The sequence below is a fragment of the Alosa alosa genome, chromosome 10, assembly GCF_017589495.1.
Source record: "Alosa alosa isolate M-15738 ecotype Scorff River chromosome 10, AALO_Geno_1.1, whole genome shotgun sequence".
NCBI lineage: Eukaryota > Metazoa > Chordata > Actinopteri > Clupeiformes > Clupeidae > Alosa > Alosa alosa.
This window is the reverse complement of record NC_063198.1, coordinates 160670-187670: the sequence shown is the minus strand read 5'-3', so window position 1 is coordinate 187670 and position 27001 is coordinate 160670. Positions and strand designations below refer to the sequence as shown.

Sequence of the window (27001 nt, the reverse complement as noted above, 5' to 3'; positions counted from 1 at the left end):
ATATATATATATTAGGTGTAACGGTACACAGAAGTCACGGTTCGTTCATACCGGTTCGACATCACGGTTCGGCACGAAGTTCGGGTACAATGGAGGGAAAAGCAAAACAAAAATGCAGAAAGCATTTTTTTTGTACATGTCTCAGGCTGTACCACCTAGTGTCATACAGTCTCTACCCTGAGCTATCTGCAACAGCCTGAAGTGTGTAAGATGTAGGCTAAACAGTACAATAAGTACCCAGACTCCATCTGTAACTTGTAAACAAAAAAAGACAATCAGCTATAAAACTGAAAATAGGCCTACAGCATCTCTTATTTCTGAAAGTGCAAATTACATAGAAAAATTATTTTTTTTAAAATCCACTTAAGCAAGACCTTCAACATCTGTGTTTAGTTGTATATGGAAGGGTCTACAATTTGCCTCAATATTTTTTTTATTGTGTGTAAAGTAATAATCTAGTCAATAATCTAGTCTACTAACTGAAAATATCACACTATTTTGCCTTTTTAAAAAACGAAATTGCTCCTTTCATTTCATAAACAGACTACAACTAGAAGTCACGGACTTTGCTTTGCCTTTGACGCTAACTCACCGTGAGCATGGTTTATTTATTAGCCTGGTTAGCTTGTCACTTTATTTTACTGTCTATGCACTTAACACTACCAGCTCCTCATGTGAGAAGTTACAAGTTACCCCAACATAAAGGTAATTACCACGCTGATTTACATAGCTTTTCGGTCATTAATAAATCATTGAATTTAAGCCATAGGTTTCGCCCTATTTGTATGTGTATCCAAAGGCTGCTGAAGCGCGGGGAAGTTTTCCCCTCGCTTCAGTGATTGGTAGCCTACATCATCTGGGTGATGGCTTTGAATATGTGTAGCATTTTTCCAGTCACACACCCAACAACTGCTAAACAACTTAATAACACACAGTTTCATCTTATCCACCACTCTTTTCGCCTGTACTAACGCGTTACTGTACTCTCAAACTTGCGATCTTAAAGAGACCAGCGGATCCTCTAACTCTTGTGGGTCTAACCTTAGTGCTGCTAATGACTGACGGACTCAATCGGCGACCTGACAAAAACAAAACATAGGGCCAATCAGAGCTTCAGAGCTAAGGCGAGGCTACAGATTAGCGTTAGGTGTCGCTTAAAGAACTCCTGTAACTCTCGCTACTTAACAGTAATTGCGCATGACATTAATTAATCCGCACACGAGTTTTATGTATTTTTATACCGTGTATTCTCCGTGTTATATATATTAATATTATATATTAGTGTCGGGTGAATTGAAATGTTCTCAAAGTAGATGGCTGAAAGCTGCTTGGGATCCCCCCCGTCAAGCAATATAACCATACAAACGCGCTTCCTGCACTCATTGTTTCAAAAGGAGTAATTTTGGCTTTGTCAGAACTGAAGAGCTGTGGACGGCACGGCACTGTATGCCCAATGAAAATAAATTAACGCAACGCAACACAACACAGACCCTGCTTCTCTCGCGTCAGTCACTGACAGTAACCTAGAATAAATGCATGGGGAAAAATACTTCCCTATGACAGACATCGTAAAACACTGAAAGTTAATATTTTGTCACTAGCAACATACAGTGGGCAGTGCTTCGACTTGGCCAGCTTCACTCGCGGTCCGCGCGTGGGATCACGCGGTATCACGCGGTATCACGCGGTATCACGCAACTTTAATTTGTATTTTTCCAGTGAGACGCTGTAACAACCCAAACAACCGGTAGATGGCTCAAGTGAGCAGGGTGTCTCGTAAAAAGAAATGGAGCCTGGAAAACCCTACACAGACTTCACTACAGACTTTAGCAGACTGGTTTAGAAATAATGTAATAGCCAGAAATATGCCTGCCCTGCCCTAATAAAGAAATATTTGGTTAACTGCGAAAGTGAATCCCGCTTTGCAGTGAGAGAGGCGAGGACAAATTCAACATTCTGGTTTTCTCCGAAAAGCAACGATGATAGACAGACATCATTTGGACAAAATATAGAGTATTAACCTCCGTTGCTCAGCCAAATGCCTTCCTGTTACGCCCTGTTATCACGGAGTTACAGGCTTATAAATCCATTTTTGATGGTCACAAGTTTATTTCATTAGGGACTGTTCGTTATTTATTTAAGGGGCTACCGGAGGAGTTTTGGGAGCATTAGTCAAAAAAAGACGGACCTCCCTCGCCAGCAATACATTTTTTTCTATGACCCTCCAAAGTGATTATGAAAAATCACTGTCAACTTTTTTTCCGGTTTATCGCCTACTGTATTTTAACGCTTTCACATATTTGGCCATAAGCCGTTTATCATAGGCTATCTAAAACCAAACTACAAAGGCTAACACTTTAACAGGGGGAATTAATTGGGCATGAATCATGCTGAACGCTATTTCGCTACCTTAGAATAATAAGGTTCTATCTGCGCTTTTGAGTAGGTACACCCGGGACGATTGAAACGGGACGCAATGAAACATTCCAGTTTTCTCCGAAAAAAAAACGATGATAGACAGTCATCATTTGGACAAAACATGGAGCATATTAACCTCCGTTGCTCAGCCAAATGCCTTCCTGTTACGTCCTGGTATCAATGGAGTTACAAGTTTATAAACGATTTTGATGGTCACAAGTTTACTTCATTAGCGGTTTTATTTTTTTGGATTAGGCTATTAAAGAGTGTTTTTCATTTAAAGGTTTGACTGTGCTTATTCAGTAGAGCATTTAGTGCTCTCCCCAATCCCAGACGCTCACATTGCATGTTTGTTTGTAATGGATGCAACCTGAGATAGGCTATCGTTTGACAATGAGTTGTTAACAGAACCAAGACATATAGCCCAGCAGCAATCTAGGGACTGATCGATTTATTTATTGAAGGGGCCACGGAGGAATTTTGAGTGCTTCAGTCGGAAGTTGCATAACCCTCTCTTGCCTGCTAGAAATTGTTCAATGACCCTCCGACAGAATTGTTAAAAAAAGACATGACCCTCCCAGCCAATTGTCTTCTCGCCGCGCCACAGCCACACACTTTGTGATAACGTTCTTAAATCAGTCTTTCCCGTGAGCTTGCATGCTACCAGTCCTTCCTTTTCAAATGTGTTGCGCCTGTTTGCAATTTCACAAATAATCATATGTGATTAATAGTATGACACATAATCCCTGTGCACGGGACCGAAACAATGCATGCCAACTTTTTCCGTGTTTATCGCGTGTATTTTAACTTCCCCAGCTGTCTTGCTGTTTTAATGTTTTCCGTAGAATATCCCATATTTTAATACTCTCATAACAGCCCTGCCATCGGCCTGTCTCTGTGTTGCCCTGTTGCCCCCTTGCCCTTCCAACTAAAAAAACAGATGTCTTCAAATCATCGTTTTTCCTTGCTTGAAGGCTTAACTTAGAGTGATGTTAACCTATTTAAGTTTAACGGGCGCGATTGTCGTGAGAGCACGATTCATTGGCTTGCATGTTCGGCCTTATGTCACGCGTCGCACCTGAGGCTACTCAGCTGCAAGAGAAATAATTTCCCTGTTTGTATGTTCACTGCAAGTTGGCCTACCAAAACTTACCAACTCTGCACTGTAGACTGGCTATTTATATTTTTCTGTGAAATAAGCAAATGTATTTGTTCAACTTTATGAAGCAGAATTACGCGATAGGGTACTTGGAACATAATACATTTGACAAAGGACAGATGAATGTTGCTAGTGACAAAATATTAACTTTCAGTGTTTCACGATGTCTTTGTCTTGGGGAAGTGTTTTCCCCATGCATTTATTCTAGGTTACTGTCAGTGACTGCCGTGAGAGAAGCAGGTTCTGTGTTTCGCTCATGTCAGTGACTGACGCCAGGGTCTGGGTTGTGTTGCGCTATGCTAATTTATTTTCATTGGGCATACCGTGTCGTGCCGCCCACAGCTCTTCAGTTCTGACAAAGCCAAAATTACTCCTTTTGAAACAATGAGTGCAGGAAGGAAGCGTTTGTATGGTTATATTGCTTGACAGGGGGGGGGGGGGTTCCAAGCAGCTTTCAGCCATAAGGCTACTTTGGGAACATTTCAATTCACCCGACACTAATATTCAAAATGTTGAAAACTATTTTGGCATAGCCTATAAAGCAGTTTAATTAAATGGAATGTTAGTTGTAAACAAACGAGCTACTTGGTGAGGCTTGGCCTCACAGATGCGCTCGTGCCTTAGATGGCAGGAAAAATCTTCACGATAGGCCTATTAACTAACTACCCGATTCACGTTGGCCTAGGGGAAGGGGGGCCATCAGACAATTGTGCCCAGTTAATCCGGCCCTTCCCCCCAAAAAATCACACCTTCCCACCTCAGCTTAAAAGAAGTCAAGAGGACTCCTTACTCACAGACCTATTCACAAACCTGCGGTTTTGAAAATCCTATGCAGCTACAGGAGCTTCCAATCGCGAGGAAGCAATTTTGCATTGTAGGCATAACTAACATGCAATAACGCCTCCAACAACAACCAAAACTAGGCTAATCATTGTCAACATGTAAATTAAATGTAACATTATTGTGAATCAAATTAAAATGTTCTCTTTTGCAAACATAGGCATAGTAACAGAACAATTTAATAATTTTACAAAGATACTACATCAATCCGTATGTTTCATTGGGCTACTAGGCTATTTCTTTTGCCTTGATTCATTTAGGCTAGGCCTTTTTATTCAGGGGCCATATTCACAAAGAATTTTAAGGCTAAAAGTAGCTCCTAACTGGCGAATTTAGGGGCAACTCCTAAAAATAGTGGGCGTGTCACTCCTAACTTTAGGACTCCTAATTTTTTCACAAAAAGTAATTCACGAAGCATTTTAGACCTAAAAGTAGCACCTAAGTCTGGGACAGCTTAAGTCGAGAGGACTCCTACGTTGCGATGTTTTGAAATAGCCTATGCGGAACAGGAGCTTCCAGTCGTCCAACAACAACCAAAACTACTCATTGTTAACATGTAAATGAAATGTAACGTTTCATTGTGAATCAAATTAAAATGTTCTCCTCTTTGCAAACGTAGCCTATAGGGATATGGTGACAGATTAATTTAATAATGTTGCAAAGGTAGGCTACTGCATCAATCCATAGGCCTATGTTTCATTAGGCTACTAAGCTATTTGTTTTGCCTTATTCTTTATTCATTTAGGCTAGGCCTTTTTATTCAGTTATTAATCATCTTCCGTCCTTCGCACTACTTGTGTAGCGCCGATTCTTCCGACCTGTCACCTGTCAGTCATCATCGGAAGAGAGGTGTTTGGAATTCCCGCGTTACAATCGTTAGCCAATCAAGGTGGTCACTTCAGTCAAGCTCATGCATGAGTAATGACGTCATCCATAGCCACGAAGACTCAGTTTAGGAGTTTGGAATCATGCCCGCGTTACAATCATCAGCCAATCAGCCAATCAAGGTGGTCACGCTTGCCCATTTACCCAAATTAATGGTCGAATATTACTGATGATCATTGTTATTTAAGAACATGCAGTGTGCATAGGGTACCAAAAACATCTTGCTCGTAAAAAAACATCATAACGCACATTCTGGCGGGTCTGTTATTTACTGTAGGCTGCGCAAACCACATGCCTTTATTTTGGGCAAGCCTGCATTCATTCATTCATTCAACCTTTATTTATTCTCGGAGGGTCATTGAGGGAAGCCCTCATTTTCAATGAAGCCGAATTACAGAAGCTTAAGCAAAGCGCTCCGCAAAACAAGACAACATTCGAGGCCTTTTGTTGAAGAATTTTATATAAAGCCTGCGCTGACAGTAATCCTCCTGCCCCTGATAGGCCTACCACAGCTGTGGATAGTATGGAATGTTCAAGTAATAACACAATCCAATGTGTGTCTCAATTGTCCCCAGCTGACCACCTCACACATTTCTCTAGATTTTGCAACGAACTTACATGACACAATGCCATAAAATATGCCAGTTTTAGGACACAGAATAATGTTTGTAATGATACCAGGTAGGCCAGGTATTGTCGAAGGTGCATGGTGAAGTGAAATTCTTACTTTGGAAAACAAACATTTGCCGATATCATCGCCGATCATCAGAATATTGCAACAGATTCTGTGTTCTGGACTGTAGGTAACTTGTTAAGCCAGTGGTTCTCAAACTTTTATTTCATTCCCCACTTTAATCAAGGGGCATGACTGATGATAGTGGAGATAACGTGTTATCCCGAGGCTTTTGCAAGTCAGCATCTTCGACGGTAGTCTATTAAAAAAATATAAGTTTTTCGATGTCCCAAACGGAGAGCCATACTTTATTGTTTTTAACGATCTCTATGCTACTCACAAAAATGTAGGCATGGGGACATGATGAAGTAGGTTATCCAACTGTCGTAGTGTTAAATTATTGTGATTACGAGCCAGTGGTTTTCAAACATTATCGTGACTTCGGACATCTAACTAAATGCAACAGGCTCATATCGTCCTCGCATTCGCAAAATGAGGACCAGTGTTTTGTCAAATTGCAAATAGCTATTCGTTTTAACTATTTTTTTTATGATAGTAGCCTATACAAAAAGCACTTCATACTATCTTAATCTTGGAATATGGGGAGGGAAGTGGCGCGTCTACAGTCAGCCAAATATGAATGCAATTCTGCGGCATAAAGCTGATGTAATTGTCAAGCAGTCAATTGACTACATTGCAGTCAAGAAGTAGGGCAAATTAATTTACAAAACCAAAACGTGGGTCATAGTTGTCTAAGCCTCTATTGCTTAGCCTGTTAAAAACGTCGCCAGATAGTATTAAATCGGCAACAACATTGTTTTCTGCAGAAGCCTACCCAAGGCTACAGATTAATTCTGAACAGTTATTTCTCTACTGGCTCAATTATCACACCACTGTTTTGATTTGCGTAGTTGCATTAACCCCAACACTGACAATAATGTAGACAGCAAATTTCGATTTCGATTTTCGTGTAGTCAAGCCTTAAGCCATACCCAAGTAGCCTAAATCGAGGTAATGTTTAATTATGCATGATTTATTTTGTTATTGAATTCAGAGGGCTGGGATTACTCTCGCAACAATTATGTAAGGGACGGCAGGCAGAGCGCTGATGTACAGTGGCAGAGCGACGCACAGTGGCTGAAAGTGGTACTAAAGCTTCACGCAGCTTCACGCCGCGTAATGCGCGAATGAAGTGGTCATTTGAAAGCGATGCCCACTGTACATCTGTCCTTTGTTAAATGTATTATGTTCCAAGTAGCCTATGCGTAATTTTGCTTCATAAAGTTGAACAAATACATGTGCTTATTTCACAGAAAAATATAAATAGCCAGTTAGGGTCTACAGTGCAGAGTTGGTAAGTTATGGTAGGCCAACTTGCAAGTGAACATACAAACAGGGAGAATTCTTTCTCTTGTAGCTGAGTAGCCTCAGGTGCGCACGTAGACATAAGGCCGAACATGCAAGCGCCAATGAATAGTGCTCTCACGACAATCACGCCGTTTAACTTAAATAGTTTAACCCTTAGAACCCGATTGACGCAAAGTGCGTCAAAAAACACACCCTTTCTTCTCTGTTACATTGCTCCGCGACTGTTCATCACAACGAGATAAAACCTTTATTTTATGACCGAGAAGAAGTGGGGCTTTCCAAAGAGACTACGCACTTGTCTGTACGATCAAGTATGAAAATTTAAAAAAAATCATGAAATTAAATAAAATTGCATCATATTTAAAGTCTATACTTCTCGGCGTTCACCTGCGCACCCATTACTCTCGTTTGAATTACTCGCGAACCCGTGATCGCATAGATATGGCAAGCATATCAGATGAAAGAGGAGAAACAGGGCTATCCATTGGTACCATGTACATGTCATGTACACAAACCAAGCTGCACACCCATTACTCTCGGAGTAATTACTCGCGGGACCCGTGATCGGATATATATGCCACGTATGTTAGATGAAAGAGGAGACACAGAGCTATCATTTGATACCAAATCATTTGATACCTTCTGGGTTATAAAACAGACGAAGTGACAGCAAAATAATAACTTCATATAGCTCAACTTACCCCACGTTTTTGTCTGTTTTGTGGCAAAGCATGTTTATAATCCAACGCTTATCGCGGTGTTTCTCTATGGCAAAACATGTTCATAATCCGTTTTGAGATCCTAGCAAATTCCTGCATGGCATCCCATTCAAGGCTCACATTGCATCCCAATTTGTTCAACAGAGAAACACCTTTTTTGCCTTTACTTTGTTCATGGCAATGCAGTAAAAAGTTGAGAATCGTCATGAGTGCATACACCATAGTCACACATGCTAACAGGCAAACTTGGGTCAAGTCAGGTCAGATCAGTTAGTGTCACAGATATGGAGCGCAGAATGGTCATTTTTCATCGCTAAATAAAAAATGGCATTTATTTCCGTAAATCACACACCACATATTTCTGTAAATTGCTCAGCCCCAGAGTATCCCTCCAACATGCCAATTATATTGCCCGTTTCAGGACAGTCTGCCCTACACACACATGAAATGCATGTAGAGCTATGACCTTGCTGTGGTGAGATACAGGTCAAAATATAAGAATTTTTATAATATGATTTTTATATTTTAATTCTTTAAAAATCAAAATAAAATCAATGCTAGTACTAATACATGAAATGATATATAATATGTGTGTGTGGCACTTACAATGACCAGAATAAATCCTTATGAATAAAGGTAGTGAAAATGCCCTAAAAACAGCTTAGGGTTCTAAGGGTTAACATCACTCTAAGTTTGCCTTCAAGCAAGGAAAACGATGATTTGAAGACATCTGTTTCGTTGGAAGGGCAAGGGGTAGCAACAGGGCAACACAGAGACAGGCCCGATGGCAGGGCTGTTATGAGAGTATTAAAATATGGGATATTCTACAGGAAAACATTAAAACGGCAAGACAGCGTGGGGAAGTTAAAATACGCGGAGAAACACGGAAAAGTTGGCATGCATTGTTTCGGGTCCCCGTGCACATGGATTATTTGTCATATTATTAATCACATATGATTATTTGTGAAATTGTGCAAACAAGCAACACATTTGAAAAGGAAGGACTGATAGCATGCAAGCTCACGGAAAGATTGATTTAAGAACGTTATCACAGTGTGTGGCTGTGGCGCTGGGCGGAAGACAGCGACAATTGGCAGGGGATGGTCATGTCTTTTTAACAATTCTGTCGGAGGGTCATTGAACAATTTCTAGCAGGCAAGAGAGGGTCATGCAACTTGCAACTGAAGCACTCAAAATTCCTCCGTGGCCCCTTCAATAAATAACTAACAGTCCCTAGATTGCTGCTGGGCTATAGGTCTTGGTTCATGTCTGTTAACAGCTCATTGTCGCCAAAAGCGATAGCCTATCTCAAGGGTTGCACCCATTACAAACAAACATGCAATGTGAACGTCTGGGATTGGGGAGAGCACTAAATGCTCTACTGAATAAGCTAAGTCAAACTTTTAAATGAAAACACTCTTTAATAATCAAAAAAAAAAAAAACGCTTAATGAAGTAAACTTGTGACCATCAAAAATCGCCTGTAACTCCGTGATAACAGGACGTAACAGGAAGGCATTTGGCTGAGCAACGGAGGTTAATATGCTCTATATTTTGTCCAAATGATGTCTGTCTATCATCGTTGCACTCGGAGAAAACCAGAATGTTTAATTTGTCCTGCGTTTTTTTTTCTACGGCTGCAAACGGATTCACTCGAAAGTTAACCAAATATTTCTTTATTAGGGCAGGGCAGGCATATTTCTGGCTATTAAATTATTTCTAAACCAGTCTGCTAAAGTCTGTAGTGAAGTCTGTGTAGGGTTTTCCAGGGTCCATTTCTTTTTATGAGACACCCTGCTCACTTGAGCCATCTACCGGTTGTTTGGGTTGTTGCAGCGTCTCACTGGAAAAATACAAATTAAAGTCACAAGTGATACCGCGTGGATCCCCTGTAGCGGACCGCGAGTGAAGCTGGCCAAGTCGAAGCACTGCCCACTGTATATAAATTAAATTAAGAAAGTCCAATGTGCTTGAGGTTGATCAAGCATAAGACGCTTGTAGTGACAGGGCCGGGACTGGTAAGGTGCTAAAGGGAGTGAGTGTCATGGTGAAGGTGCAAAAAGTAGTCCAACCAAAGTCATTTAGTTATGTGTGCATGGCAAGGTGCTCAAGAGAGTGAGTGTCATGGTGAAGGATCAAAAGGTAGTCAAACATTAGTGCAACAGTGCAAGAGTAAGGTCTATAGACCAGCATAAATAATATGGACAAATAAGAGAGTAAAGTATAATGTAGACAAGGTAACATAAAAAACTAGACTGCATTTCCGGCGGGAACTGCGAAAGTGTGCTTGCCCTGGTCCGGTCATCAACGTGAGCAGACAGTGGCATACGCTATGCTGAACCTGGCTTGATCCAGGCATTGTAACGGTGCCTTTCAGTGTTGGAGCAGTGGCAAAATCCCAAAAGCTCTAGGAGAGGGCTATTCAACTATTGGCTTGCGGGTTGAATGTGATTCGTTGGATTTTACCTTTGGCCTGCCTTCGAATTTAGCTTCTATGACTGAGATCAAATCAATAAAATAAAATGACAGCAGTGATTGGCTGCAAAATAAATAATGTCACGCGGTCTTGCACCTCTCAAACTGGGCTATCAGGTAACCTACAGAGGAATTGAAATTATGAAATATGACCAAGGCATTAAAAAAGCTACTTGTTTGTCAGGATACTTTTTCACTGATTTATTTTAAAAGAATATGAGCTATGAGTGTGAATGTTATATATTCCATCCCACAAATTATGTTTTACTGGTTTATTTGACAAATAATCTATATGGATTTGCTCTATAAAGACCATATGTCTGTTTGGGATTGTTTTGTGAGCCTGGGGGTTGTTTTGAGAGCCTATTGATGTAGCCCTATCTCAGAATAAAGGAATACTTCATATTACTCTAAACCACCGTCTGTAAATCAACTGTATACTACTGTCTACATTGCACTATATTTCTTGATTTGTCTCTGTATGTTTCATCACCTTTCCATACTTTGCCTCACATTGCAACACAGCTCAGATCTTTGGTTGCTATGAAGGCCAGTCGTTCTAAATGGATGGTTGCTATGGCCAAAGGCCAGTTCTATCTCTGCCGTTGTCAAGCGGGCATATCGTAGAATTCTGATTAACCTTATCTTAAAACATCTCTATTTTACTTAGCCCACTTCCATACAGTGGGTCCCATTAAGAAGTGGCCACTTCATTCACGCTACCGTGATACACACAGCAGCATTAAATTAATCTGTCACCATAATGCCTATGCCTACGTTTGCAAAGAAAAACATTTTAATTTGATTCACATGAAACGCTACATTTCATGTACATGTTGACAATGAGTAGGCTAGTTTTGGTTGTTGGTGGTGTTATTGCATCCCTTAGTTATGCCTACAATGCAAGTTCCCTCGTGATTGGAAGCTCCTGTAGACAATAGTAGACGATTTCAAAACATCGCGCTAGGAGTCCTTGCCACTTCTTTTAAGCTGTCACAGACGTAGGTGCTACTTTTGGGCTAAAGTGCTTCGCGGAATCACTGTTAGTAAAAAAAAAATAGCAGTCCTAAAGCTACACGCGGACGGTTACGAAAGTGCAAGTATCTCATATCAAATGACCATGGCATTACACTAAACAACATAAATCCCAATTAGCAACATAGCACTACATCTCCTCCTCCCTATAGCTAGCCACACAAGAAATTAGTGATACTAAATCTCTGCTTAGCATGCTTCTCCGCTTTAGCATTCTAATAACAGAAGGGGCACATTTATGTTGACCACTACAACATGACTCATTATGTCTGTAACGTTAACTGTATAAAACACTTACTTTCATAAAGGACGATACCATCCAGCACATGGAAACCGATATTTTAGGTTCTTGGCCACAAACTCAAAACGTGTCTCTGAAGCCCTGTTCTAGAATCTTTGCTCTGAAGGCTGTGTTGCTAAGGCAACATCAAATAAATTAAAATGATAGTCTTTCAGTATTAAATGTGTAACGTGTGATTCGAATGGATGTGTGTGGTTTGCAATTAGAATAAACAAGAAATAACATTTCCAATAATTTCCCATAATAAATTACATAATATTTGCACCTTCCTTACTTGTGAATCTCACACCGTATTTCAAGTAGGCTACACTAGTGAAATGTAATACAACGTTGCCACCTAGCGTTCAGATAGTTCTAGGCTATTTAACATTAACATGACATTGCTTGTTTATTCTTTTGTCAACTCCATGCTTTTAGGAAAACAATCTTTTTATCATAGTACCCTCTTCAATGAACGATTACCAGCTCGTTTTTGTAACAGAGATAGCTGTTTATTATCCCTAGGTTTACAGAAATACCTATTCATATTAATACGTAGCCTATGGAGTGCTGCCGACCACTGTTCATTACGGCCCAGAATGCCTTGCATGTCTTTACAACAAAACAACACAGTAAAACCTAAATGCCCGTAAACATATGCATTTGCATACTTGTAACATTTTTAATAATACTCTCCCATCATGATATGTAACAATAATGAAAAATGTAATTTGAATACCGTCAATGTGAAAACAACTCTATTATGTAAGCTATATATAGCTACTGTTCTCCTTGCTATTTCAGTTCGTAAGTCCATACTATCCCATGGCAGAGCAAGGATTTCATGATTGGGCAAGGTTGCCTGGAGACATTGTGTCTGCTCTGAGACATTGTGCATACATGGAAGGCATTGTGATAGAAGGTGAATGGTGAAAAGGTAAATGGTGTGAGTTACCAAATACCCGTGGGTGGTTTGCCAAATGATGGAAACTTTTGAATATTTTTTTTTTTTTTGCCTATGCACCCCTCACACTGGAGTCCCCAGTTCATATACAAAATTTGGTATCGATATGTGACAGTGTTCCTGAGATATGGACGACTTCCTGTTTCGAGCCGCTGATTTCGCTTTGGCTGTGACGGCAAACGCCGAAAAAATCAAAAATCCTTCCGCTAACATTTGTGAGGCTTGGTCCAAGGATAATGTACGCCAAGTTTCGCGGTATGCTCGGACCAAATTTTGTGACCTGTGAAAATTTAGTTTAGCTTTCTGTTCAATCCAATATGGCGGACTAACGGCGCCCACCTGACGTCATCTTCGCGACCAACTTACACCGGTACTGACCGACATTTTAAAGTTGGAACGGTGTCTCTGTCTCAAAGGGCCTAGGGCTTAGGGCTGACAAAAATTAGGGAGACGGAAAAATAATAATAAAAATAATAATAAAACTTAAGAAGAACAATAAGTGTGCTGCTTTGCAAGCACACTTAACTATTTCAGTGCAAGAACAGGTTGAGATAATAGGGTTATAGCCATTCATTCATTCATTCATTCATTCATTCATTATTGTAGCAGAAGCTTGACCGCAGCCATTGATCATGTGTGCTAATATAGCATGAAAAACAGTGTAGCAGTAAAACAGTAGTGAAAACATTAGGCTGTGTACAGTAGTAAAACAGTAGTAAAGCAGTAGTGGGCAGTCAGTACTCAAACATGGAGAGGGTGGAGAGGCAGACAGACTAAGCAGAGAAGTCTATCTCTCCTCTTCCCTTTAGTGAGGCATTGAACAGTTCAATGGCCCTAGGAACAAATGACTTCCTCAGCCTTTCAGTTGTGCATGGCAGTGAGCGAAGTCTCCAGCTGATCAAGCTCTTTTGCTTTTTGATAGTGCTGTAGAGTGGATGACATTCATTGTCCAAGTTGATCAGTTTGTTTAGGGTCCTTTTGTCAGATAATGAAGTGATGCACTCCAGTTCAGCTCCCACTACAGAGCCAGCCTTCCTTACCAGCCTGTCAATTCGCCCCGCATCCTTCTTCCTTGTGCTTCCTCCCCAGCATACCACTGCATAGAAGAGGGCGCTGGCCACAACAGACTGGTAGAACATCCTGAGGAGCTTGCTGCACACATTGAAGGACCACAGCCTCCTCAGGAAGTACAGCCTGCTCTGTCCTTTCTTGTAGAGTGCATCAGTGTTGGCTGACCAGTCCAGTTTATTGTCCAGGTGGAGACCCAGATACTTGTAGGTGCTTACCACCTCCACATTGACCCCATCAATGGAGACTGGTAGCAGAGCGGGCTTAGACCTGCGGAAATCCACCACCATCTCCTTGGTCTTTGAAGTGTTGAGTTGAAGGTGATTGAGTTTGGACCACTGCACAAAGTCCTCCACCAGGCTCCTGTACTCCTCCTCTTGCTCGTCCCTTATACACCCCACAATTGTGGCATGACTCGGTGTTGTAGCACAAGTCAGATGTGTACAGGGTGAACAGGACTGGAGACAGCACTGTTCCCTGTGGCGCTCCGGTGCTGCTGATCATAGTGTCAGAGAGGCAGTTCTTCAGTCTGACGAACTGTGGTCGCTCGGTCAGGTAATCTGTAATCAAGGTTACCAGTTGAGCGTCCACACCCATCATCTGCAAGAGCTTGTCTCCTAGTCTGAGGGGTTGGATGGTGTTAAAATCACTTGAGAAATCAAAGAACGATTGATTCTCACAGCACTTTTCCCCTTGTCTAGGTGAGAATGTGTCCTATGTGTAAAAGATAAGTGATGGCATCGTCCACGCCCACTTTCTCCTGGTATGCAAACTGTAACGGGTCTAGTGCATGGTGTACCTGAGGTCTGAGCATACCTAAGACCAGTCGCTCCATTGTTTTCATCACATGTGATGTTAGAGCGACAGGCCTGAAGTCATTAAGCTCACTGGGGTGTGGTTTCTTGGGGACGGGGGTGAGACATGATGTCTTCCACAGTGTTGGAACTTGTCCGAGACGTAGACTCCAGTTGAAGATGTGCTTCAGTGGCTCCCCCGAGTTTAGCAGCACAGGCCTTGAGCAGCCTTGGACACAGTCTGTCAGGCCCGGCTGCCTTCCGAGGATTAAGTTTTTTTAAAAGATAACTTACTTGATCAGCTGTAATGATGGGGGGATGAGGGGAGTGGAGGGTGAGGAGGAGGAGGGGTGCTTCTGAGAGGGTTGTCGTGTGGCTAGAGACTGATGGCCGTTGGCTGAAGCCATTGTTGCCGCACTACTCGTGGTCACCATGTTGGGGGAGAGGTGCGATAGCCTGATCAGCAGTGATGATGGAGGGGGGGAGGGGAGGGGGGCAGCATCTGGGGTCTGTGTGTCTGATGGCTGTTGACTGAGGTTGTTGTCACCTCACTGTTCGTGGTCGCCATGTGTGGGAGGGGTGCAATATCCATTGATGGTGGGAGTGAGTGTTGCACTGGTAATGAGGTGGGGTGGGGGCTGGGGGATGGGAAATCGAACCTGTTGTAAAAGTGGTTCAGCTGGTTCGCCCTGTCCAGGTCTCCCTCCACAGAGCTGCTGCTCTTCTTAGGGCCAGTGATCGATTTCATACAGTCCCACACCTCCTTCATGTTGTTATCTTGCAGCTTCTGTTTCATCTTCCTTCTGTAGTCCTCCTTAGCCTCTTTCAGCTTATTCTTGAGTTCCCCCTGTACTATGCCTTGTCCCCCTCCTTAAACGCCATCTTTTTCCTATTGAGAAGGGTCTTTACATTACTGGTTATCCAAGGCTTGTTATTTGGATAGCAGCGTACAGTCCTTGTCGGAACAACAATGTCCATACAGAAGTTCAGATAGTCAGTAGGTGCAATGTGTGACCTCCTCTAAGTCCTCTCCATTCAGTAGCACACTCCATAACACGGAAGCAATGCAGGCCACAGTTTTGCACAAATTGAAGCAGAAATACACCAAATGTTGAAGAAAAAGTTCACATGTCACATACCATGCTTATGTCGACCCTCTGCCCAACGTAGCTGAAGGTGCCAGTGGTAAAGGTGATGATAGTGTCCGTAATGGACGTGGTAAAGACAGCAGGGGTAGTAAAAATAGGGCTCTGAAGAACTACAAAGTCACCCGCGATAGGAACTGTTTTGACCAGGCTACTTTATTGTATAGTAGAATAGGGTTTGTGGTTATAGTAATAGTTTACTATTGTTGGTTTACATGTTGTGACTGCTATCCTGTTCAGGTGTTATGTGGGTCAAATGACAAAAAAGTAAGCAAAACTGCTCAAATATATGTTCATGATCCAGTATTTACTGAAATGTGCATAATTCGAGGTTGTTGTCATCCAGTGACGTCATAATATGCAAATTAGATGTGTAAATTTACCCCCTTCATAAACTTTTGTTCATACTCAATGATTTTTACATTTACAGTAGGACTTTATCTCTGACCACTTTCAAGCCATGGCCTTTTGAAATTTTGATGTAAAAATCTAATGATGTTTTTTTTTTTTTTTAAACCTGGCGCCTAAATGGTTAAAGGAAAATTCCGGTATTTAGCACTTTGAGTCCCTTTTCTGGTTTGTTTTGGATGAACTAGAGTGGTTGACACCGGACGATTGGTCCTGTCTTGACTTTTCTGACTCGTTTTGAATCGCCTTTGACTACTCGGAGTGGCTGCCAACAGGCATACTGTAGTAGGCTACTCAAACATGTCTTAAACACTCAAAGTGCTAAATACCGGAATTTTCCTTTAACATAAATCAAGCTTATTTTCCCCATAGACTTAGCATTGGCACTATGACATCACAATGGGCTAATCAAACTGATCTGCCCCAGCTCAACTAGGCCCCTCACAGAGCCAATTAAACTGATTGCACCTGCATCAACTGCTTTCTGCTCAATTAAGCCAACTCTATCCGTGTCTCTCCATTCTACAAGGATATAAGGCACATTCCAAGCGCTATTAACGACTCAGAATGCAATCAACTGCACCTGTGCTCTCTCACTGACTGCAGCAACTTCAATGGAACCTCTTCTCGGTGTCTCTCCATTGAACTGGATAGCTCACTTTTCTCTTCCCCAATTTCTTTCACTTCTTTTTCATCACTTCATCCATTAAACTGTCTATCAACATCCATTAAACTATCTACCTAAGCAAATAAACAAATAAAGCTTATTATTATTATTATTATTATTATTATCATTATTATTATGCACATCCATTAATTCACTTTTAAATCATTTAAACTATCCAACTATTTAACTGTTTCCAACTGTCAGTTGTCATCAACTATGACTTCCGCCAACTGCTCACAACTGTTTACAAATGAAAGTTTGTTTTGCATTTAATGTTAAATGCATTTTCATGCACTGGTAATTCCTCGGAATTACATTTTTTAGTTTTTGTGCGTTCTGCAGAGAAGGGAGACTGGCGTTGGTCACGGTTTGGAATGAAAGGGAGAAAACAGTAGGCCTAGAGTAACATGGCGGATAACGCTCATATACCTATATACCTATAGGTATACACATACAAAACCTATAGAACAAAAAAAAAACGAAACCCTGCATGGTTTTTGTCTGGGAATACTGAAGGTAGGGGCAAGCTACCTTGCTGGCTTGTTTCATGTGGTTCCTTCGTTGTACAATGTAGGCTACGTTTTTTTTGCACAAAATTGCGTCTGCTAATAAACATAAACATATACAAACACAATTTCCTGTGAAATCCTTGACTGCACCTTCAAAGTTAGCCTACTATTATTTGTTGACCTCAAACCTGGAGAGGAACGAACCGCAATTGTTCTCGCAGTGCACTTGCATGTTTTTTCATAATTATTATTTTATTTATTTGTTTTTAATATGGCTACTGATCATGTGACTTTTTTACGGCGGCGCTCAAATTCTAGGAGAGGCATTGCACCGCTGCTGAATACATAGTAGGGGAAACATTAGACATGCTGAAATGGTGATACAATGAATTTAAATTTAAATAGCTCAAGCCTCACAGGTTATGGATTATTTTGGTAATGATGATATTCACATGCCCAAAATGTATGTGTAGCATAGCACCACCATTTAGCAACATACAAAATGGCTATTTCACTGATGTCCAGTTTTGGGGAAGTTACTTTTAAAATGTAGTGTTTGCTCATTATTCGTTACTTCTCAAAAAAGTAACCCGTTACTTTACCTAGTTACCCTCTATGGAAAGTAACTTTTTACGTTACCCGTTACTTTTACGTTACTTTTATGTTGCTCAACTTTGGGCAGAACCCAATAAATGTGTAGACCTACATAAAGTTCTACTATGGAGGACATAACAGGTATTTCTTTTGTGCTCTTTATTATAAAAAATGCCACAAACAGAGCACTTGACAAAAAAACATTGGGCTTATAGGCTTCAACACCACCACTAAAGCCCTATGAAACAATCATATAACATAGCCTCAATACATCTTAGGCATATAGGTGAACACAAAATATATGAGGGGTTATTTTATAGCCTTATACTCTTTCATTAAACAGGCGCTCCTCCGAAATTTGGTGCAAAGCTAGTGCAAATCGTATCAATACGAGTTAACAGCAGTGTACAAAATCAGGGCACAGTGTAGGCTACAACTAACACCCACATTCCTCCCCTTAGTTTCAACAAGTTCAAAGTAATGTGAATACCTCCATCCCTCAGATTTTAGCGTTGGCTGTGTCTCGCTTGCTATGATTGCTCTTCATTGCCACCAGCCTCTGTCACGTACCGTGTGGAGCTATGATTGCACTTCATGCTACCAGCCTCTGTCACGTAGGCTGCCGTGTGGAGCTTGTGCCTATTGCGCAAGCGCGCAGCTGAGAGTCGCTGTCAAATCTGTCCCTGGGAAAAGTAACGTTGTGCCGATATGAAAAAAGAACTATGTTACCAAATTTTCAGTAGTAGCGCATTATACTACTTTTTACTCGAAAAAGTAGTTACATTACTGTAATTCGTTACTTTGTAACGCGTTACACACAACACTGCTGATGACACATGATCAACTTTAACACACTTCTCCTAGATGCTGCATCAGAATCATGGAATGTATGATGTCCAGCTGTTACTTACTGTTACAGAGATTGTTGATATGTTGAAATGTGTCAATGATAATGGATTGACTTTAAACAGTGTTTTCGAAGGGTCTTAAATGTAGCCCTTAAAGCGATGGTTCAGAGTAATTTCACTCTAGGGTCCTTTGCACCATGACCCCGAGCCAAACACCCTCCCAGAACCTGTTTCCCCTTGGTCGAACCCTGGTCGAGTAGCGCTGTTAGAAACGAATGACTTTCTGCAGGCGCTTATGGCGCCAGATTTCTGAGTGCAGGGGACAAGCCGAGATGAGCTATGAGTGCATTCATAGCTGGTTCTACGTGTTGTGGTTTCTTAAAGGAATTATCTGGAGTAAAATGCACTTTAGATCAATTTACGGATGATTGGGAGTACATACGTTGAGTTGACATCAAAATCATGTCATTCGGATGTGTTTTGAGAAAGTTCGATTTTACCGTTTTTAGTCAAAACTCGTTAGCCTGGAAGTGACCAGGGCATGTCATTTCGCCGCTACAAAACGCTATTTTTATACCTCTTCTACAGTTCCAAACAACATTACACTTACGTGGTAGTGAGTAGAGGGTCCCTAAACCCAAACCAAAGTATCCCGAGGTCTTTATGTGGTCGGATAGAAGAGAGTCCAGAATGAATTTCATCAAGCCAGTACCTTTCCGGAAATGTTGCTGCTGCAACTCAACATATGTACTCCCAATCATCCTTAAATTGATCTAAAGTGCATTTTACTCCGGATAAATCCATTAAGAATCCATTCATGTGCTGTAGTAAACTGATAAATGATAGCCAGCAAATATCCCTTGTTGACTTGTTGAAACCTTTTGACCTCCCTCTCCTCCAGCCAACCATGTCTTGACTGCTGAATGATGTGCATTAGTTACATAACAGTTACAGTTACGGTACATTTTCTCAAATTCACTGTATGAAAAATACAACATGTAAAGTTGAAATGAATAACTGCTCATTGATAATCTTTTTTTTAACTGTTGCTATTTTTTTCTGTTACCTGTTTTACTCAGAGGCTGGAGCGGGAGGACAGACAAAATGAGGAGCTGAACAAAATGATGGCCAATGAGCAGAAGAGTGCTCTACTCAACTTATTCCAGGAGAAAAATAGACCAACACTGCAGAAATGGCCTGAAGTACAGCAACATTATCCACATTATTGTGATTGATTTGAAGTACCACTTGTGTCTGTCAGTTGCTGCATGTACAGTACTGTGCAAAAATCTTAGGCTCCCTTAGTATTTTGCTTTAGCAGTGCTTGAAGGACCATACCCTCACTGGCCACTTTATTAAGTACACAAGTTCAACTGCTCATTAATGCAAATAAATTGTCGCAGTGTAGATCCAAAACAGAAGCTGAAGTCCTCGGCCATGACATTGACTGCTTATTTCGCTCATGATGTGTCTTGTAAAACGTAGCAGACCTCATAAGGACATGTTAACAATATTATAACATTTATTTTCACCGGAGATGGTCTTTAACCCTTAGAACCCGATTGACGCAAAGTGCATCAAAAAACACACCCTTTCTTCTTTGTTAAATTGCTCCGGAACTGTTCATCGCAGCGAGATGAAACCTTTATTGCATGACAGAGACTACTTTCCAAAGAGACTACACACTTGTCTATACAATGAAGTATGAAAATGAAAAAAAATCATGAAATTAAATCAAATTGCATCATATTTACAGTCTATACTTCTCTGCGTTCACCTGTGCACACATTACTCTCGTTTGAATTACTCGCGAACCCGTGATCGCATAGATATGGCACGCATATCATATGAAAGGAGGGGTCACAGGGCTATCCATTGGTACCATGTTTATCGATCTTTCTAGCTTATAAAAACAGACGAAGTGACTGCAAAATAATAACGTCATGTACACAAACCAACGCTGCACACCCATTACTCTCGTTTGAAGTACTCGCAGACCCGTGATCGGATAGATATGCCACGCATGTCAGATGAAAGAGGAGACTCAGAGCTATCATTTGATACCAAATCATTTGATACCTTCTTGGTTATAAAACAGACGAAGTGACAGCAAAATAATAACTTTATATAGCTGGACTCACCCCATGTTTTTGTCTGTTCTTGTGGCAAAGCATGTTTATAATCCAACGCTATCGTGTGTTTCTCTATGGCAAAGCATGTTCATAATCCGGTTTTGAGATCCTAGCAAATTCCTGCATGCCATCCAATTCAAGGATGGAAGGAACAAAGAAACACCATTTTTGCCTTTACTTTGTCCATGGCAATGCAGTAAAAAGTTGAGAATCATTATGAGTACATACACCATAGGCACGCAGGCTAACACGCAACCTCGGGTCAAGTCAGGTCAGATCAGTTCGTGTCACAGATATGGAGCGCAGAAAGGTCATTTTTCATCACTAAATAAAAAATGGCATTTATTTCTGTAAATCACACACCACATATTTCTGTAAATTGCTCAGCCCAAGAGTATCCCTCCAACATGGCAATTATATTGGCCGATTCAGGACAGTCTACCCTACACACACATGAAATGCATGTGCTATGAGCTTGCTGTGGTGAGATACATGTCGAAATATAAGAATTTTTATAATACGCTTTTTATATTTTAATTCTTTAAAAATCAAAATAAAATCAATGCTAGTACTAATACATGACATGATGGCAGATCTGGATAGCCTAGACTCTGCTGAAAAAAACAATATATAATACGTGTGTGTGGCACTTGACCAGAATAAATCCTTATGAATAAAGGTAGTGAAAATGCCCTAAAAAAAACAGCTTAGGGTTCTAAGGGTTAAAGAAATCCATAAACCTTGAAAGCATCAGACAAGACCTACTGTACCAACATATTGGGACCTGCTCATGTACTAGCTACTGCTTCCTCTTAATAATTTTGTTGGAATTTATGTTCATTTACGTTTGTTTTTGTTGTAGGACGTGGATGTTTTATACATTGTTCCACCATTCTTTGTGGATGAATGGAGGAAGTTTATCAGGTGAGGGGATGTTACCATAGAGTAAAGCTAGGCAAAGTTTGTATTACTTGCTTTGACCTGACTGTATTTGTGTTTTATTATTTTTAATTTTTATTATTATTGTACCAGGAGACCTGCCAAAATCACACCTGTGTCAAGTGTGAGCAATAGCATCCTGCTCTGTCCTCATGGTGGCTTCATGTTTACCTACGAGTCCTTGCTAATAGGAGATGCTGAGCAGTAAGTGTCTTACATGCTGTGTAGCAAATGAATTTAAATTATTACGCGGTTCTTCAGAATGCTGCAGAATGTTCCATTAACATTAACATACCTTCCCACTGTTCGGAAATCTGATAATTCTGTGTAATGACCACTGCAAAAAATGGATGACAACTGCAGACCTGCCAACCTGTACGCGTTTTGCGTAACAACCACGCATTTTCACATCAAAGTACGCGGGTACAATTTGTTAACTTAAAACTACGCAAAAACGAGCAGACTATCACTTATCTTCTACACAGGACACATTCCCACCTAGACAAGGGGAAAAGTGCTATGAGAATCATGTTCTTTGATTTCTCAAGTGCTTTTAACACCATTCAGCCCCTCAGATTGGGAGACAAGCTCTTGCAGATGGGTGTGGACGCTCACCTGGTAACCTGGATTACAGATTACCTGACCGAGCGACCACAGTTCGTCAGACTGAAGAACTGTCTCTCTGACACTGATCTGCAGCACCGGAGCGCCACAGGGAACTGTGCTCTCTCCAGTCCTGTTCACCCTGTACACATCTGACTTCTGCTACAACACCGAGTCATGCCACATGCAGAAGTTTTCTGATGATACTGCAATTGTGGGGTATATCAGGAACGGGCAGGAGGAGGAGTACAGGAGTCTGGTGGAGGACTTTGTGCAATGGTGCAAACTCAATCATCTGCAACTTAACACTTCAAAGACCAAGGAGATGGTGGTGGATTTCTGCAGGTCTAAGCCCACTCTGCTACCAGTCCACATTGATGGGGTCAATGTGGAGGTGGTTAGCACCTACAAGTATCTGGGTCTCCACCTGGACAATAAACTGGACTGGTCAGCCAACACTGATGCACTCTACAAGAAAGGGCAGAGCAGGCTGTACTTCCTGAGGAGGCTGCGGTCCTTCAATGTGTGCAGTAAGCTCCTCAGGATGTTCTACCAGCCTGTTGTTGCCAGCGCCCTCTTCTATGCAGTAGTATGTTGGGGAGGAAGCACAAGGAAGAAGGATGCGGGGCGAATTGACAGGCTGGTAAGGAAAGCTGGCTCTGTAGTGGGAGCTGAACTGGAGTGCATCACTTCACTATCTGACAAAAGGACCCTGAACAAACTGATCAACATCTTGGACAATGAGTGTCACCCACTCCACAGCACTATTGTTAAGCAGAAGAGCCTGATCAGCTGGAGACTTAAGCCACTGCCTTGCACAACTGACAGACTGAGAAAGTCATTTGTCCCCCCAGGGCCATTGAACTGTTCAATGCCTCACTTAAGGGAAGAGGAGAGATAGACTTCTCTGCATAGTCTGTCTGCCTCTTTCCCCCTCCATGTTTGGATACTGTCTGTCCACTAGCCACTTTTACCACTGTCTTTATGCCTCACAGTTTATGCTATATTAGCACATTAGCACATATGCAAAACCCCCCTCCATGGCCACACTTATACATTTTCTTTAAATAACTGTGGCCACATCTTGGATCAGTATACAGTTTTATTTAAATAGTTAAATATATAGATATATAGAAATCAAAGTCCCTGTGCACAAACCTTCAGTTGAACAGGTGCAGGTGAGGCAGGTAAGTATAATCCAAGATTGAAAGATCAAAAATCACCGCACACTGATCACTGTAACTTAATATTTATTGTAGAACTAACAACGTTTAGCCTTAGCGCTTCATCAGGTTAAGCTTCTGTACCATCCCCCCCCTTCCTTTCCACAGGTGAATAAATCAGGTAATGTCACATGACCTTGTTGGGAGATCAATTAGTTCATAATTTCATTAACAACATCAATATACTTCTTATACAACACAGAATTAATAAGTTCACATACAACATTAGTAGTTAATAAGTTCATAAAACACCTAAGAATTAGTTCATAGGTGACACCAGTAATTCATAAACACCTAATAATTTAGTACATAAGTTCATTAACAGCATCAATCAAATAACATCAGTAATACAGTGATCAGTAATTCATCAATTTATAAAATCCACCTAATAATTTTGTTCATAAATTCAACAGTTCATCATCATCAACAGTTCATCAGTTTATCAACACCTCTAACATTTAATTAATTCCACAACATCAAGATGTGCATAAGACAGTACCTTATTAGTTTGAATATACAAAATAATTTTTACAAGCCAGTTATTCTGTTCACAAAAAAACACTCAAGTCTTGTTTTTCATTAAGTCCATATGGTTCGACTGTATTCAATTTGTGAATCCAGTAAGCCTCCCTTTTAAGCAATTGTTTTATCAAATCACCACCTCTTACATTAGGTTCAACCCTCTCAATGCCAATGAATCTCAATGTAGTGGCTGAACCATGATTTCTGTCCTTGTAATGTCTAGCGATAGCGTAATCCATATTGTTGTTTCTAATAGAAGCTTTGTGTTCAGCAATTCTTAACTTCAAATTTCGTTTTGTTTGGCCTATATACATCAAGCCACAAGGGCATTTTAACATGTACACTACATGTGTAGAGAGACAATTGATAAACTGTTTGATGCCATACTTTTCACCCGAGTGTGGATGGGTGAATGTTTTGGTGTCAACAGTATTTGAGCAGTGTGCACACTGGCCACACCTATAATTACCATAAACTTGTTTAGTCAGCCAATTTGTAACTGGAGGTTCTTGGTACATAGAACTGACTACTAAATCTTTGATATTCTTGCCCCGTTTGAAGCAATATCGTGGTTTAGTTGGTAAGTGGCTCAGACTCGGGTCGCATTCAAGGAGTTTCCAATGTTTGTTGATTATTCTTTTCACCTGTGTGGAATTTATGGAGTATTCGCTTACAAAAGTTACTCTACTCTCTGATTTCTTAGGAGTAGGATTCAACAGTTCATTCCTATTTTTCTGGCCTGCCTTTTCAATTGCCTGATTAATCACTGCCTGGTTATATCCTCGTTCTATGAATCTTTGAGACATTTCCTTGGCTTTAACCTTAAAATCTTCATCATTGCTACAGATTCTTCTAAGCCTTACAAACTGACCATAAGGAATATTCTTGATTAGATGGTCAGGGTGAAAACTTGATGAATGAAGTATAGTATTCCTATCTGTTTCTTTCCTATAAATAGAGGTCTCTAATTTATGGTTATTGACTGTAATTTCTAGATATAGGAAATGGACACTTTTAGAGCTATACTCCATAGTGAACCTCAACGTAGGATATGTCCCATTTATGTATTCATTAAAATGGCTCAATTCGTCTTCAGAACCAGTGAAAATCAAAAGGATGTCATCAATGAACCGCTTAAAGAACAGGATGTTTTGTCTAAAAGGATTGTTGTTAAATATGTGTCTATCCTCCCATAGGCCCATAAATAGATTTGCGTAGTTGGTTGCAAATGGGGATCCCATACTCGTCCCTTGAATTTGTGAGTAGTACTTGTTGTTAAAAATTAAATAATTAGATTTGAGAATAAACTTAGTCATCATTACTAACAGTTCCTTTTGAAATAAATAATTTTGAATTGTAAGGTAGAAGCTCATGGCCTCCAAGTATAAAGACTCTCCACATCAAATGTTACAAGATAAGCATTATCTGGGATGGAAATATCAGCCAACAGTTTAAGAACATCTCTAGTGTCAGCAATATAACTTGGGAGTGTTTTTACAATATCTTTTATCACTATGTCTACAAACTGACTCAAGGGTTCTGTCAAGGAATTTTTGCTGGCAACAATTGGTCTGCCTGGAGGATTTTGTAGCCGTTTATGGATCTTTGGGAGCAAGTAAAATACTGGGGTGACAGGATGAGCTATTTTCAAAAATTCATATGGGTTCTTTGATAACCATTTATTTTCCATTGCATTGTTTAACAATTCATCTCTTTCTTTAATGTAGTCATCCATAGGATTTTTTTTGACAACAGTTTATAAAATTCAACATTGCTCAGTTGTCTCAGCGCTTCAGCTACATAGTCAAAAGTATTTTGTACAACAATGGCACCACCCTTATCAGCAGATTTCACAATTAAACCAGTGTTCTCCCTTAATTCATCCAAAGCGATGCGAGGCAGAGCGATGTACAGTGGCAGAGCGACGCACAGTGGCTGAAAGTGGTACTAAAGCTTCACGCAGCTTCACACCGCGTAATGCGCGAATGAAGTGGTCATTTGAAAGCGATGCCCGCTGTATGAACTAATTGATCTCCCAACAAGGTCATGTGACATTACCTGATTTATTCACCTGTGGAAAGGAAGGGGGGATGGTACAGAGCGAACCTGATGAAGCGCTAGGCGAAACGCGTTGTTCGTTCTACAATAATTATTAAGTTACAGTGATCAGTGTGCGGTGATTTTTGACTTTACTTTACTTTATTTCTGCATTGTTGCACTGTTGGACTTACTCATTTGCACTATCACCATGACCACTATCACCATTGCACTACCACCATGACACTCATTCACACAGAGCACCTTAGAGCACCTTACCATACCTTACTATGCACAGAGAATCACAGGCTCAGTCCCTGCCTCAGTCATTGCAAGCGCCTCTGATTGATTAATCACCACTATGTGGATACTGTTTTTAGAATTGATTTAGATTAAGTGTTAGTTAGTATAATTTGTATTTTAGTATATTTAGCATATTCTTTATCTTCTACTGTCCTTATTTCTTAGTTGTGTTTTTATATTATATTTTACACTTTAATTACTCTTTTTGCTGTTAAAGAATGTGTTTGTGTTGTCTGTATGCTGAGACCTTGAATTTCCTCTGGGGATCAATAAAGTATCTATCTATCTATCTAGACATCCAACTTCTCCGGAAAGCTCACTGGAGCACGTGAATTAGAATTTCCCGCAAATCTCGTAAACCTTTCCAAGGTCAAATACAGTCATTAACCCTTTC

General features: G+C 40.7%; 1 protein-coding gene across 1 annotated transcript in view; it reads left to right on the top strand.

The window, feature by feature from the left end:
* usp48 (ubiquitin specific peptidase 48) overlaps positions 1-27001 on the top strand; it is a gene marked incomplete in the record, with an annotated part of 222083 nt that overhangs the window by 153656 nt on the left and 41426 nt on the right. The window contains 3 exon segments of the mRNA XM_048254240.1: positions 19928-20050; positions 21843-21904; positions 22013-22123. Coding sequence (XP_048110197.1) covers positions 19928-20050; positions 21843-21904; positions 22013-22123 — 296 coding nt within the window.